The 16,163-nt window shown below is 44.0% G+C and overlaps 2 protein-coding genes across 2 annotated transcripts; both read left to right on the top strand.

Annotated features, from left to right (window-relative positions):
- The first annotated feature begins 475 nt into the window (after positions 1–475).
- Positions 476–1,519, top strand: LOC106840591 (trace amine-associated receptor 4). Its single transcript, XM_014856165.2, has one exon. It carries the CDS (start codon positions 476–478, stop codon positions 1,517–1,519), a length of 1,044 nt encoding a protein of 347 aa, XP_014711651.1.
- An 8,932-nt stretch (positions 1,520–10,451) lies between these two features.
- TAAR5 (trace amine associated receptor 5) lies at positions 10,452–11,465 on the top strand. The gene has a single exon (XM_014856166.1). The coding sequence runs from the start codon at positions 10,452–10,454 to the stop codon at positions 11,463–11,465; it is 1,014 nt and encodes a 337-aa protein (XP_014711652.1).
- The last annotated feature ends 4,698 nt before the right edge of the window (positions 11,466–16,163 follow it).

Here is a 16,163-nt window from a genome sequence, read left to right as displayed (position 1 = left end):
AAAAAGATCTCTGGGTGATTCGTAAACACTGTTCTGCTCAGTAGGAAGTGTTTTTTGTTTTTTTGTTTGGGATTTTTTTTTTTTGGTGGGGAAGATTGGCCCTGAGCTGACATCTCTTTACAATCTTCTTATTTTTGCTTGAGGAAGATTGTCCCTAAGCCAACATCCATCCCAATCTTCCTCCATTTTGCATGTGGGTCACCACCATAGCATGGCTTGACGGGCAGCATGAAGGTCCACACCCCGGATCCAAACCCGCAAACCCAGGGGCCACCAAAGTGAGCGGGTGAACTTAACCACTATGCCACCTGGCTGACCCCAGGAAGTTTAACCTGGGATTGGAAATACAGCTAGCTGGGCCACTCTGAAAAGTTGCGCTGCCAACCATTTTTATTATTTTTCCTCTTTCTTTCACAGAAAGGAGAGAGAAACAGTACTTTTGTAAAAGGCTCACAGCACCCATGGGAGAAAGAAGATGAATTCACCTGACATTGGGAATACCCAAGAAGTACAGTTTTGCTTTGCTTTGGTTAACAATTCTTGCCCTAGAAATGTGAGGTCTGTGCTGAGTGTCTGTGCCATGTACGTTGTCATGATTGGTGCTATAGTAATGACCATGCTGGGCAACCTGGTTGTGATCATTTCCATTGCCCACTTCAAGCAGCTCCACTCCCCGACCAACTTCCTGATCCTCTCCATGGCCACCACTGACTTTCTGCTGAGCTGCGTGGTCATGCCCTTCAGCATGATCAGGTCCATCGAATCCTGCTGGTACTTTGGGGATCTCTTCTGCAAAGTCCACAGCTGCTGCGACATCATGCTCTGTACCACCTCCATTTTTCACCTCTGCTTCATCTCCGTGGACCGCTACTATGCTGTCTGTGACCCTTTGCATTATGTCACCAAAATCACCATCCCTGTCATAGAGGTCTTTCTATTCATCAGTTGGTCTATTCCAATCTTTTTTGCCCTTGGCCTGGTTTTCTCAGAATTAAACGTAATTGGTGCAGAAGATTTTGTTGCAGCCATTGACTGCACAGGTTTGTGTGTGTTGATATTTAACAAACTCTGGGGAGTGCTGGCCTCCTTTATAGCCTTCTTTCTCCCTGGAACTGTAATGATGGGGATTTACATATACATTTTCACGGTAGCCCAGAAGCATGCTAAGCAAATTGGCACAGGTCCCCTGATGAAACAGGTTAGGTCAGAAAGCAAAATGAAGGCAGCATCCAAAAAGGAAAGCAAGGCCACCAAGACTTTAGGCATAGTCGTGGGAGTGTTTGTGTTATGCTGGCTGCCCTTTTTTGTCTTGACAATCACAGACCCTTTCATCAATTTTACAACTCCTGAAGATTTGTACAATGTCTTCCTCTGGCTGGGTTATTTCAATTCTACTTTCAATCCCATTATATATGGCATGTTTTATCCTTGGTTTCGCAGGGCATTAAGAGTGATTGTCTCAGGAAGGGTCTTCTGCCCTGACTCTTCCACGCTGAGCCTGTTTCCTGCACATGCTTAGGCAATGCTGTCCATTCTCTAAGATTCTTTCCTGATAGGGAATCTTGGATGCTCTTTCCACCCAAAGATAGGGACATGGAGGAATGAGATCAGTATATTCTTCCAGTTGGGGTAACAGATGCCTAAGTAGGAGCACTAGATCCAGTCTTCTGGGTATGCCAAAGCTACCACTGTGGCCAATTTCTGGGGTTCTGGGGAAGGCACCTCCAATAAAAAGAAACTCTCTCTGAAGGCTTGCTAAATCCCAAATTTCCAAAATTAGAGACTTAGAATTTCATTTCTTTGGCTTAAATCAAATAGGGCTCTTCTTTTTTTCTTGTAAACATCATAAGAGGAGACAGTCAATCCTCACACTCATTGACAGCCATGTTGAACTGAGTTGATCTAAATCTTTCTTGAGATTGTTGTTGCATCTTAGAGGAGTGGGAGGGAGCTTGGCAACACTGGGGCCTGAGTTACGGAGCATGTGAGTGACATGAAGTGGAGAAGGAAGCACACAACTAGAATTACTTCCAATTTAATTGGTCTGACTTAAACTTCTTGTCTAAAAGAATTAATGTGAGGTTTGCAATATTTTGATTAAATTGGACTGTCTTATTAAATGAGATGGACGGATAAAGAGTTTGGAAATATATTCTTTCTCTCAGTATATAGTTTTGATCTATTCATACACTTGGCTTGTGTGTACATATAGGTGGTGTGTCCATCTTTTCAAGTGTGTGTGCACACACTAATTACTCACCAAGACTGAGCATGGTGCTTCTCCCATAAAAATCTCTGAACACATTCACTGGATAACTAAAACACAGAAACTTTGAGGAAAATGGGAGAGAGCCACTCAAATTCACGGTATAACAAAGGATGTTGGATAATAGGGGCTCCTGTCCTTGAGAGGGAAGATGAAGGAAAGAGCTTGTTTGTACAGAAGAAATTGAACTGAATTTAATCCCTGTTCTAATGGGCTTTGGTCACATGTGCACAACGTTGTGCTGGGGAACTTGGGGACAGGCCAGCAGAGGCACACAGTGGAAAATGACTCACTGACTCAGAAGTCTTTGCAGCAGTCAGAATGAGCTTCACGCTCATATGTGAACTTCCTGAGGATGGACCTGAGGTCTTCTCTTCCCTTTCCCAAGGCCTCAATAGAGCAAGTGTTTTATAAAAGGTTTGGCCATGTAGAAATGTTGTTCACTATTCTGTGTATGGGCAGATTGGGAAATTTTTAAGTAGGGATGTTCCATAGAAGGACTCTTCCAGCCCAGTAGAATATACTCACAAACTTAGAATCTGTTTACACGTGGCTGGAGTAATTCATTCATCAATCTTTGCCTATTTTTGCAGGAAGTAAGATTGCTTTTCACAACAAGAACCTTAAGGCACTGGTAGATTGCAAAGAGAAAACCTGCTACGATTACCATAGGTTTTAATGTTAAGAGTATTTTATTACAGTAATTCTTGTAGTAACATCAGAATATTTGGTGACAAACTCCCTCTGTTCTCTGACCTGACCAAAGGACGTCACACCTCTGGGTAGGACATCTAATCCTAGGGTTTCTGATGTTCACATATATAGATCCTAAATGCTTTTATGGACACTTTTGGTTTTTTGGAACTACCCTTGATCCAGTCTATCTATTGGGAAACTATTGGTTACTTCAAAACACGTTTAATAACATCTCTGATTCAGTTAGGAATTCCCAATACCCTCTTGATCTGCGTGTTCTGTTGAACATTTATAGCTTCTCAAGGTCAGTACTTGTAATTTGATAACTTGAATACAGTATGTACAAGTCCTGAGATGTTTCAGGAACTTACATTATCACAGGACAGTATTTGAAATCAAACTTGGATTTTAAGATGTTTGAGAGAGTATCGGTTTATTCTCTTCTGGTTGCAGTAATTTAATCCTGCAGGAGCAGACTGCCTCTGCCCCTCATCCTGAAGCAATATTCAGAGGCTAAGGTACTCTTCTTTTTTTTTTTTGTGAGGAAAGTTGGCCCTGAGCTAACATCTTTTGCCAATCTTTCACTTTTTGCTTGAGGAAGATCGTTGCTGAGCTAACATATGTGCCAATCTTCCTCTATTTTGTATGTGGGATGCCACCATAGCATGGCTTGATGAGCAGTGTGTAGATTCATGACCAGGATTTGAACCTGCGAACTTAACCACTAGGCCACTGGGCTGGCCCCAAGGTACTCCTTCCTTTCGAAGGATCCAAGGAACAGGCTCAGGCATCAGGCCAAGTTAGACCTCATTGCAGGGCCTGATGGGACAGTAGACCCCCTTATGATGGCAGCAGCATCTTACAATTGGCCTTCATGATGACCCTGCCTTCCTCGTTGGGAACTCAGCAAAGACATCTAGACTGTGGAATCTGAGGGACTGATCAGGAAGTGCAGCCATCCATTCAGCACATCTCCATTTCCTCATTCGATCCTCAGAATAACATGAAATGTATTACTGATATCAAGGAGCTGGGGTCTGAGGACATGGGGTGGTCGTTTTTGGAGACCAGCACTTTCTTTTGCCCAGCAGGAGCAGAGCTCAATAGAGGAGGAGTGAAGGAGCAGGTGGAGCTTCTGCTGCAGTCATAACCATTCCTGACCTCAATGGAGGACTTCTGTAATTTACAAAGGGTTTCCACAAACATCAGCTCAATCTTTTCTCAAAACAGCTCCACATGCTCTTCCCAGGCTGGTCCAAGGAAAAGTGGACCATCCCATCCTGATTCCTAACCCAGTGCTCTGCTTCCCAGGACTCATCCAGGTTGCACAGAGCAGCCGTTATCTCAGGTGGATGGTGACTGCCAGGGATGCTGTGCTCTCTGCCTGGAAAGACACTCAGTCCAACAAACACTTACTGAGCATTGACTCTGTGTCAGTGCTGTTCTGAGTACTTGTGCTTCAGAGATGAATGAAACTGGGGTCTTGGCCTCAAGGGGTTTATGGTCTAATAGGAGACACTATAGCCACTTGATTACACTGCAGGAAGCTAGGCGAGAACAGAAAAGGAAACTTTAGCCCAGCTTGGGCTTCAGAGAAGACGGCTTGCCTTTTAGGCCAAAGGAAAGTGTCATCAGGTTCAGTGAGGACCAACTTCCAACTGCTTGAAGTGGGCCTGCAAAGTCAGAGCTTGTGGAGGAGTCTATGGTGAACTGCTGCCTCTGGCCAGCTGCTGCCTCAGTGGGTCCTTCCCCAGGAGTTTGGTGGTAGTGTCGGCAGACAGGAGGGAGGCCAGGCTGGAAGTGGGCGGGTACCCTGTCTGTCCACCCCTGAGTCTGCCTGCAAACACCTGCAGAATGATGCTGCACCTGCATTTCTGCTTTCCAGATCTGCCCAGAGTTCCTCTGACTTGGAATCACACCCACAAAGGGATTCTGGAAACGCAGTTCTCAGCTTAGGTTGGCAGAGCACCATTCATCACAGGAAACGCAACAAGCTAAAGAAACTGCAGGGTATTTGTGTGGGGGATAGAATCAGGTCAGCCGCACAATGTGGGGAGATGAAGCTGCAAGGGTGTCAGGAGGCGACTGGAAGCACCTTGTGTGCCCGGTTACGAGGCTTGATTTCTCCATCAGGTGAGAGGGAGGTATTGAAATAGACTGAAATCTCCAATACTAGATTGGAACCGTTTCCTCCCTGCCAAATGATAATGTTTTGGTTTTAATAGTCATATGAATGAAGAGATGCAAATTAAACAACTCTGTCTAAATATGGTGATTAATATAATACTACCTCTCCTGGATTATTACTGAGCTAGAAAGTGGCTTCCTATAACCCGTGTTAGGTGCTTCAGTCTCTCATCACACACTAATAAAAATGATCCATGTGGGCTCTTCAATGGCCTTTGGGATGACAGACAGGGCTTGTTTAGAGGAAGGAGAATGGAAGAAAAGATGTAGGAACAGGAACTGGCACCCCTGGACGGTCCTCCTAGTGGTCTCACTTCAGGACACATTGTGGGATCCACTTCATGGACACAGCCCAGACTGGCCCTGAAGTCTGTGCTGAACAGGAAATGCTTACTTTTTACTGTCCGTTATTTTAGAGATAACAGTGAACGCAAACGATATTTGAACCTCCAGTTCTCAGGACAAATAACTTCTTGTGTTTACCCTTTGCTCCTCAGTCCATCAGCTCAAAACCATGCTTTCAAAACCCAATCTTGCTTCTGCTCACTGATCCCTCCTCCCTTTCTTGCCCAGTTAACAAGGACCTGGGGTAATCAGCAGAAGCTACTTGTGGACAAGAGGGAATGACACTGTTGTGAAGATGGAAAGGCAGTTTTTCAAGATTCGCATCCTTTTGAGGTATAACATAATAGAGAGGGCTGGGTTGGGGAGCAGGACAGACTCAGGTCCCAGCTGGACCAGTTATTCAGTGAGAGACCTTGGGCGACCACTTTAGCTTCACTTCCTAATCTGTGAGACAAGAACAGTAATCCCTGCTCTTTCGCTGTGTGGATCAATGGGTTTTGTAAACAAGAAACATTCAATAAATTCTTATCACTATTAATTTTTTTCTCTTAAAGATTTTTAAAAGCCATTTCTTTAATAGGAGAGAGTTTTTCACAGATTCTTTTAAGGGTGGAACAAAAATTGTAAATATCTGGTAGTTTTTCTAAAATAGGTAACAAGTGATTAACTAATAGATCTTTCAAATGAGAGTTTCATTAAAATTTATTTTTATTTCCATTCAGCAAGTATGCCAAGAGCTTTTTTTTTTTTAAGGAATATTAGCCCTGAGCTAGCATCCATGCCCATCTTCCTCTACTTTACATATGGGGCGCCTACCACAGCATGGCTTGATGAGTGGTGTGTAAGTCCAAACCTGGGATCCAAAATGGCTAACACTGGGCCATGAAAACAGAACTTAACTGCCACGCCACCGGGCTGGTCCCCGCTAATAGATTTTATCACATTTAAATGTTATTTACATTTCTAATTGGAAATGTAAAATCTCTGTGAATGATTGCAAAGACTGGTTTGGAGGAATTGAGAACTATTCTGGCCTAATTGTTCTCAAAGGCAGGCAAAGACTGTCCATAGACAACAGGCTAGAACAGGAGTCTCCAAACCTGTGGTGGGTGTGCCAGTGTGAGCTTTTGCTAATAACACTTCCACCAGCTTCATAAGTTCAGGTTATCGTAATTAATGCAGAGTCTCATTATAATTGATTAATGTTGGAGGAAATATGAAAACGAATTTGGTTTCTAAAATTCGATAGTGGCATTTCCGGTCATAAATGATAGTAAAGTAATAATCCTTAATATCGTATGAAATCCTTATGAAAAATACAATTTGCCCAAACATACAACGGTGTGTTCAAACTTAGGAGGAGCTGTGATATTTGGATATCACGTGACTCCATTTTGGGCCTGTTGTTCCTTTCTTTAACAGGTTGTACTGGTAAATAAGGCACAGTCCCTCATCCCACGAAGGTGATGCTTAGTGGGGACACAGGAAGTAGAGAGGAAACCACAGCCCAGTGGCTCCAGAGCTGCCACAAAAGAAGGAAATACAGAGTGTTAAAGATGGGTGTGCATGGAACACACGACCCAGTCTTTGGAGAGTGGAGAGGAATCACTCGCAGGAAAGCACAGTGCAGGCTCTGCAAGGTGCACTGGGGAGACTCGCGGGAGATGAAATGTTCCTGTATTCATGATGTTTATCAGCACACTAAACACATGGATTCCTCAAGAGCCATTTAAAAAGCAACATGAAAAAAGAAATTTACAAAATAAGGAAATATCCAAAATAGGGTACATCAAGTCGGAGAGAATACAAAATAAAAGAGATAGGAGAAATGAACTGATATTGTGTCCACTGTGTTCCAGATGAGCAGTATGAGTTATTTTATTATCTTCTTAACGCTTCCTATAGTGTCGAGGCTAGAACCCCTGTTCCTCCAAGAGGTTGGGCAAGCTTTCCAAGGATCACAAGCTTGCAGACCAGGTCTGTCCTCTGTACAGCCCGTGCTCGTTGCCTTGTCTACTGCAGACCAGCGTCTCCCTCTACATCTACATGGAACTGATCTTGATTGGATGGCAGAGGTGCTACTAAAAGCAGAAGTCTTGTCCTCCCTAAACAGATCGGGAATTGCTGCTTTATCTTTAAGAGAATTGCTTTTACTATTCTTTCTGTTAAAAAAAAATCCTCATTCTCTCTGCCCTTAGTCATCAATGGTGGTTGCTGTTTCAGATTGCAAATGTGGACAGAGGCGATTCTTAGTTAGGAGCTGACTGCCTGTCTCTCCCACACACCGCGGAGGAGATGTGGTTCCTGCAGGGACTTCAGGTAGATTTTTCCTTTTGTAGAATATCTCCCAGTAGCCGTTCTCTCTGCTTGACCAACACTTACAACTTATTGTGAGGGCGTCTGACACTGCTCTTCACCTGGAAGGCATTAACATTCCTGTCTTGCAGCCGAGCCCGGGAGTTTCAGTGTTGTGGAGTAGCAAGACGAACTGTTAGAATAGAATCCTAAATCTCAACAACACTTTTGACGACCTGATTAATATTTCACTTACCCTTATTTCCCATTTCTAAAATACACAACCGCTTTCGGGAAAGCTGTGGAAATGGAGCATCAATGGATCCCAGGTAAACAATAAAATGTAGAAGATCCAAATCCAGTTACTTTTGCTCCTACTTGTTATGTAAGTGGAATGTATTTCTAAAAGTCAGTGGGAGAGGAGATAAGAGCCCTAACTTGGGAAGGCTAACAGAGGATCTGGACTAGATATCCATTCACTCTCTTGTCTGCCCAACTTGGCTTTCTCTGTGACAGCAACGGTTCTTACCACCTTGTGAATTTTAGCTCATTAATCTTCATGACAAAATTGTGGTGTGGGTATTGTATTATATCAATTAACAGATGAGAAAACTGGGCACAGAGGGTTAGGTAAGCTCTGACACAGAGATCACCCAACTGGAAACAGTCTTCATAAAATTCTCCATCTCCAAATATATTTGTGATTGAACATTGCAATTCAGGTTTGATCTAATATATCCCAGAACCAAAAATCCTTTCTGAGAGTTTCATTCTTCAGGGCTTATTCCAGCTGTAAGACATTTGTTCCTATTTTTTACAGATTCTCGATCAGATTAGCTTTAGAGCCCTGGAATTCCCTGGCTGACTGCACGTGGATTATGACTTGTAAAATAAGGGGTGTCCTGGTATGTGGTCATGCAGGATCCTTCCTGGTCTGATTGAGTTCAGAAATCTATTTCCACCCACGTGGGCTTCATACAAGAAGGCAGGTTTGCACCAGTCTCCACTGGGTTTAGCCTGGGCTCTTTGGAGGAGGTGGAGGTGCTTGGCAACCTTTTTCATTTTTTTTGACCTTCCCACCTTTTCCCACAGGCCCTGCCACCTTTAGATTTCTGTCATTTGCAGCATCGGTTTCACTTATATTGTGGAAAAATTTCCCCAAGGCCACAAAAAGGCATTACAACTTCTGGAGACTTGGTATCAAGAATCAGAGAAAGCAGACTATGATTGAATGTGTTATTTTCCTCAGTAACATCCATGTGAGGTACAGACATGAGTCTACTTGTAGATGCTCTCACAAGTGGGGAGATGAAGGGAGGAAGACAATAAGTGATGGTTAGGAAGTGGAGGAACAAGAATCTAACTCTTCTGTGTCCAGGTGAACTGTTTCATCTACTGTGATTCCTTTAACTAGCACACCATGAGGAATCTAATGCAGGGGCCACAAACCAAAGGGCTGATGATCGATTAATCTCAACTATTTCTCATGTTGAGAGAAATGTACACAAATTATCCTAAGGCAGCAGGGATATATGGAACTCACTAAAAACAGAACTTAAAAAGATTATTTAAATCCAGTGTCTCTGATTTTCATCTCTAATTAATTGGCAGGATAAATGATCCTGTACTGAGAAGGAGCCTTAAATTACTAAGACTTGTGAACAGTGCGAATTAGGTCCCTTGGCGCTCCTTCAGCACTCATCTGCATGACATGCACCTGGAGGAGTAGTTTCTATCTGGAGTATAAAATCATTAACTGATGGCACATCTGTCATCTTTGCTGATGGAACAGGATTCTACATACCTATGTCCACCTGTGCCAAGAAGGACTTCTTAAGAAGTGATTCTGATTCTTCTGTCTGTAAGTAGCCTAGAAATCTTGAGTTTAATTTATTCAAACTCATTTAAAATTTCATAGACTAGTGTTCAGACAGATAAACTACTTTTTCCTATCAGATAGTTCTTACAAGATGTATAAACACTGGGTGTTATCTTTAGAAATTGTGCAGCAGGCGAAACTGAAATAGGGCAGTTCTCTATTCTTTTAATTATGTGTGTGCCGAATTCTTTGCTTGGGAAGAGTTGACATATAATTAAAAAGCTTAATCTGCTGATTTCATTGTCAAGTTATTTAAACCTTGAGGGGACAAGCCAGAAGTTACTCCTTCCCCAGGCAATGATTTGTTGACTAGAATAATTCTTCACTTGGTTAGACCCATAATTTAAATCTCACTTTACATTCGACAACAAGTAACTTATCCAAAGGGAGCAGATAATCTCTCAATAATTGCATGCTACCTACTGTGACATAGCCAGCTTTTTCTTTGAGGAAACATTTAACTTACATCCTTCTTCTCTTTCTTAAGGATCTTGTCTTCACTCGTTTCAAAAGTGCTAGAAAGGAGCACTGTTTGTCCGGGTTTCAGACAAAACAGGAGTAGCAGAAGGAACTCTCATGAGACCTGGAATCCCGCACTGCATTTGACTCTCAGGTGCCTTTGATTCAGTACCAGGGAGATCGTACCCGGTTCCAAACCACCCTTCAGTTCCTCCTCTAGGTCTCACTTCCTAATCATTTAGCAGATAAAGAAAAAAAAAAATTTTTTTTTTTTTGATGGAACAGATGGCTGGTTCCCAGAGAGCGGAAGAGTAGAAACCATAGATGAGCTCTGTCCTTGACCGAGGTGCTGAAGGACACGCTGCAGCGTTCTGCTACAAGGGGAATGGGTCTTGCCCCAGGAGGGTCCATCCACTGGGCATCCAGTTGGTGATCTACCTGGCTTGTGCAGCAGGCATGCTGATTACAGTCCTAGGAAATTTGTTTGTGGTGCTTGCTGTGGCCTACTTCAAGGCACTTCACACTCCCACCAATCTCTTGTTGCTTTCTCTGGCCCTGGCTGACCTGTTGCTGGGTCTGCTGGTGCTGCCCTTCAGCATCATTCGCTCCGTGGAGAGCTGCTGGTTCTTCGGAGACTTCCTCTGCCGCCTGCATACCTATCTGGACACCCTTTTCTGCCTCACCTCCATCTTCCATCTCTGCTTCATTTCCATTGACCGCCACTGTGCCATCTGTGAGCCTCTGCTCTACCCCTCCAAGTTCACAGTCAGGGTGGCCCTCAGGTACATCCTGGCAGGGTGGGGGGTGCCAACAGCTTACACTGCCTTATTCCTCTACACAGATGTGGTCGAGAGAGGGCTCAGCCAGTGGCTGGAAGAGATGCCTTGTGTGGGCAGTTGCCAGCTGCTGTTCAACAAGTTTTGGGGCTGGTTAAACTTCCCTATGTTCTTTTTCCCCTGCCTCATCATGATCAGCTTGTATGTGAAGATCTTCATGGTTGCTACCAGGCAAGTTCAGCAGATCAACATCTTGAGCAGAAGCCTGGCTGGGGCTCTTAAACGTGAAAGAAAAGCTGCCAAGACCCTGGGCATCGCCGTGGGCATATACCTCTTGTGCTGGCTTCCCTTCACCATTGACACGATGGTTGACAGCCTCCTTAACTTTATCACACCACCACTGGTCTTCGATGTCTTTATCTGGTTTGCTTACTTCAACTCAGCCTGCAACCCCATCATCTATGTCTTTTCCTACCGGTGGTTCAGGAAGGCACTGAAACTCTTCCTGAGTCGGGAGATCTTCACACCGCGGACACCCACTACTGATTTGTACCAAGAATGACTCTTTGAACTGGATGCAAGCAATGGGTAGGTCCTTTCAGAAAGCACGAGTGATGATGTGGCAGGGGGCTGTAGGGTGTCGTGGGTCTGTGGGCATGCTTCCAGGGCAGCATGCTTTAAGTGGAGATGAAAAACAACTTCCTAATTTGGAAAGAGAAACAGCACTGCCTTCATTCAATGTTTCTATTGTAGAACGTAGGAAAAGGAGAGAGTGAAGTCATCTGAATATTTATTGGATAAGTCAAAACTCTGTAAATGTTTGGCTCCTCATTCATTACTTCCTTGAGACAACTAAGATACAGAGATGGAGGGAAAAGGGCACTGAGGTCAGGATTTCTGAGTTCTTGTCCCAGGTGTGCCACCTGGCAGGGCCAGGTCAGACTCTGGAGATATTTGGATGCCCCCTCCCCTCTTCACTGCTTCCTCACCTAGAAAATAGGGAGTTGGTGCTGTTTGTTCTCTAGGGTGTTCTTAAGCTCAAATATTGTATAAACTGACTAGGGAAACATTGTTTGAATCCTAATTTCATATCACTGTTTATAATCATGGCAACTCTTTGGAGTGTCTCCTTTTCAAAATATTCCTTTGGAATATTCCTTTGTCTCCTTGGAACTGCACTGCTAAAAAAGTTTGTAAGCCATTGTCCATTTCAACGATCGCTGAGTAAATGTATTACATTCTTGATGGAATGTTTTCTTCCTTTTCCTTAACAACTGCAACTTGAAAATATGTGGAATATGTTGTAAAATGATAACAATTCATGTCTCATCATTTTAATATTTCCTCCTTCCTTTCATCAGACAAGTTAGTCCTACCATCTTTCCAGGGACACTAGTATATAATGTTTTTGGACAAAAAAGTACCTATGCCACCTGCTTGCTCAGAACTGAACCAAATGTTTCGCAGGAGCTGTTACTTGTAAAGCTATGGACACCCTTTATGTGCATCTTGCTTCTGTCTTCTTCCTCAATCTTTTCCTACAGGGCTCTAGCCACTCGATTTCCACATTTCTTTCTGAGCTTTTCTCAGATTAATAATTGTTCTTCAGGAAAACTTATTTATGAATTAATTTGAGGTCTCTGTGTACAGATGTACAGGTAGATACAGATACAGATACAGACATAGATATTCCATCTCAATAAATAAAGCTGTGGTAAATCTCACTTTCTGCCCACAACCCTGCAGGGCGGACACTATCTACCTTGTGCCCCAGATGAGGCTCACAGAGGTTTGCTACTTTACTCTCTGCTTGCTTGAAACCCTAAGCCACCTACTACATCTCCGAGATAATAGAGGAGACTGGACAGCGAATAAACCTGTGAGTGGGACTAAAATGCAACTCAGATAGGAGAGTTCAGGTGCTAGAGAAGCAGAGAAGCTCTGGAACACAAGTGTCATGGCCCAACGTTACATCATCAGTGACCCGGGGTGGAGTGAGAATAGGAATCACACCTGGGGGGGTGCCTCAAGGGGAGCCCAAGCCGATGGTTTAACTTGTGAGCTCCTGGCCCAGGACTTGAAGCCCCGCTCCTTCAGCCTCTTTGATAGGAGGACAGGATGTAAGGAGCAAAACTGTTGATCCAGAAAATCTGTTTAGGCCCTTGGACAAATGAAAACCGGTGTTCAATGATATTTCCCCCAAGGAATGAGTGGACTGTCCATGGTAACGTGGAACTTCACTGTTCAGAAATAACAACCTTTACTCTCTCTCTCCTGCCGAGTGAGAATTAACTAAAGGCACAAGTTCTTAATTTTTTCTGCCATGAGCTCCTTTGGCACTTTGGTAATGACCACGGAGCCTGGCTCAGAATGAGACTTCATTTATTTATTTATTTTAAAGATAGGCACCTGAGCTAACAACTGCTGAGAATCTTCCTTTTTTTCTTCTTCTCTGCAAATCCCCCCAGTACGTAGTTGTATTTCTAGCTGTGAGTGCCTCTGGTTGTGCTATGTGGGACGCTGCCTCAGGATGGCCTGATGAGCGGTGCCATGTCTGTGCCCAGGATCCAAATCGGCGAAACCCTGGGCCGTGGATGCGGAGTGAGTGAACTCAACCACTCCACCATGGGGCGGGCCCCAGAATAAGACTTTAAAGTGGATAAATGTTTTTAGAAAAATGGAGACTTATAAAGGAATACAATTATGCTGAAATACAATTATCAAAATATCTTTTAAATAACCAAGTTTGTAATATAATCATACGTGTGTTTTTTTATGAAAGCATCGAATAACCAGATCTGAGGCAGGTGCAATAGCTTCTGTAATGTCAGAGTAGCGATGAGCACAGATGAAATCTCACCATATCTGCAACAACCAGCCTGCAACGCAAAATACCGATTTCTCCCGGTGACAAAAATCAGAGGCAGTGCTGATGTTACTGTGGTTTTTGCCTACAGTCAAAATGGAAGGAAATGCTAAATTTCAAGGTGAGATTAGTGAATATAAAGACATAATATTTTATAAGCTCGTGGAACCCTGGCTAAGGAATCTCCTCTAAATGTGAACAGCAGGCCACTCCTCGGAGCACGATGGGTCTGTGCTCAAAGGTGGCAGAGGGCGGGGGCAAGCAGACCTCACCCTGACTGCCCATAGCCCGCAGCCTGTGACATGCTCGTCTCCACCAAGAGCGTTCCCCTGGGAAATAGCTCAAAGAGCACAATCATTTCTGGATGCTTTTGACCTAGCTTAGAATTATTTTATCTTTTTTTAAACTTCCTGTTCCACAAAACGTATCAGTGTGGTCTCAAATTCCAGAACAGATCTTTCTTGTTTTTTATGAACCTATTATTTTTTATCCAAACATCTCCCAAGTGAATTATATTGTTTTCTTAAAACTTACTCAAACCAGGTTGCAGCTCACCCCAGCTGGCAGCATGTATGAATATATAATACACCTGAATATATATGAGTATATGTCTTTGAGTATAAATATGTGACCTATATGCCATTTTATGGACAAGGGTTTTGAGCAGGGCAATTTCCACAGCAAGAAGTGACACTATAGTGGCCCATGAAGTGTGTGAGAGAATCAGGCCCCCACTCTTACACGGAGTCTCACAGTTTGCAGAGCCTTTCTCTGGAACTCAGGTGGCTGCAAAGTTGGAACTGTGGGGAAGGCGTTGATAATCAAAGAGAGGGGATGCGCATCCTCAGTCCTGGCCCTTGGAACCTGTCACGTGATGCCACTGAGATTTTTGTCTTCCACGCTTCCCATCTCTGCTTTATGCTCCTTTCTCACTGTAATCTGCCCTGCTCCCTACTCCACTGGAAGGAGCAAATGTCCCAGACCTTTGATGTTGGGCTCGGCCATGTAACTTGTTTTGGTCAATGCAATATGGGCTAATGCGGCCCTCGCCATGTTCAAACAGAGGCTTAAATGTAATTGCGTGGTCCAGCCAGCTCTTGAATGTCTGCCCTCTGCCACGAGAACAGATTGTGTCTATAGGCCCTGCCCTCCAGCCTGGCCCCAGAATGAGAAGACAAAGAGCAGACCCGTGGCTGACCTGAGATTGAGAGCAGAGCTGCTGATGGCCTGCAGTCCTGGTGTGACATGAGCAAAAAGCAAAAGCTTGTTGTTGTAAACCTCTGAAGATTTACTACGCTGGAAAATTGTCTAATATACACAGAGTTCCCGCCTCTCTCTCATGCTGCGCTCATTCTGTCCCACTCTTAACTCGAGATTGACGTACCTGCCAGTCTTGAAAGTGACCTTTCTCTCTTTCCACATTTGACCTCAGCTAAGTGTCTTCCAAGCTCTAACACCACTCATCTTGGAATCGTTTGGAGTCACAGGGAAGCTTTCCTAAAAACAAGTATTTGTCCTGTGTACCAACTTCAGTTCTTCCCGCTCTGGAGAGCTGAGACTCCCCCGTGGCGGGGGGAGGTCCTGAGCAGAAAGCCCAGATTGTTCCGAGGGCCTTACTTATGCCGCTGAAGGTCCGAAGTGTGTAACCCTGACCCACCTCTCTCGGGGCGGAGATTCAGAAGACTGCAGCATCACTTCAAACGCTTCAAATTCGGTGCTTTATTCAGCCTCTCAACTGATGTTTCTTGAGAACCTACTACGTGGAGAGTGTGATGCTAAACTCCGTTGGATCCAAAGTTCCTGAAATGTCATCATTGCCCTCAAAAAACTATGAGCCCCAAGGCACAAAAATGCCTACAAATAAGAACAAACAAGGCAGAATAAAAATTAATTCCCAATGAATTTACAACCAAGATCCACAGAACACAGAAGAGGGAGCCACCACTTATTTCTGGAGGGATCAGTATTCAAAGGCAAGGGTAAAGGTCAGAAGGGCCTCACCAGATTGAGGTTTGACCCTCCCTGCCCTGTCATCCTGGGCATTATTTACCTCCCAAGCCTCAGTTTCCCACCTGTAAAGCGGAGGTGATAATCCCTGTGCCCCAGTGCAGTGAAGAAGAGGGGAGATGACCTCGTAAATAGAGTGATTGAAACAGCGCCTGGCACCTGGGCGGCGCTCTATAAGTCGTCACAGGCACAAAGAGGAAGTGGCATCTGAACTGAGCTTTAAAGACGTGCAGCTTCTCAGCAGGAAGAAAAGGGAAGGAGGCACATTCTAAGCAGAAGGAGCCGTATAAAATTAATAACTACTATTTAAAGACATCTATCTTTAGTGAGCTTGAATACTTAGAAAATCTTGACAAAGGGACAGGTTTCAGCTGGGCTAAGAATGTC

Source organism: Equus asinus, chromosome 24 (assembly GCF_041296235.1).
Source record: "Equus asinus isolate D_3611 breed Donkey chromosome 24, EquAss-T2T_v2, whole genome shotgun sequence".
Classification (NCBI taxonomy): domain Eukaryota; kingdom Metazoa; phylum Chordata; class Mammalia; order Perissodactyla; family Equidae; genus Equus; species Equus asinus.
Note: the sequence above shows the minus strand (reverse complement) of the source record. Positions and strands in the feature narration are given on the sequence as shown.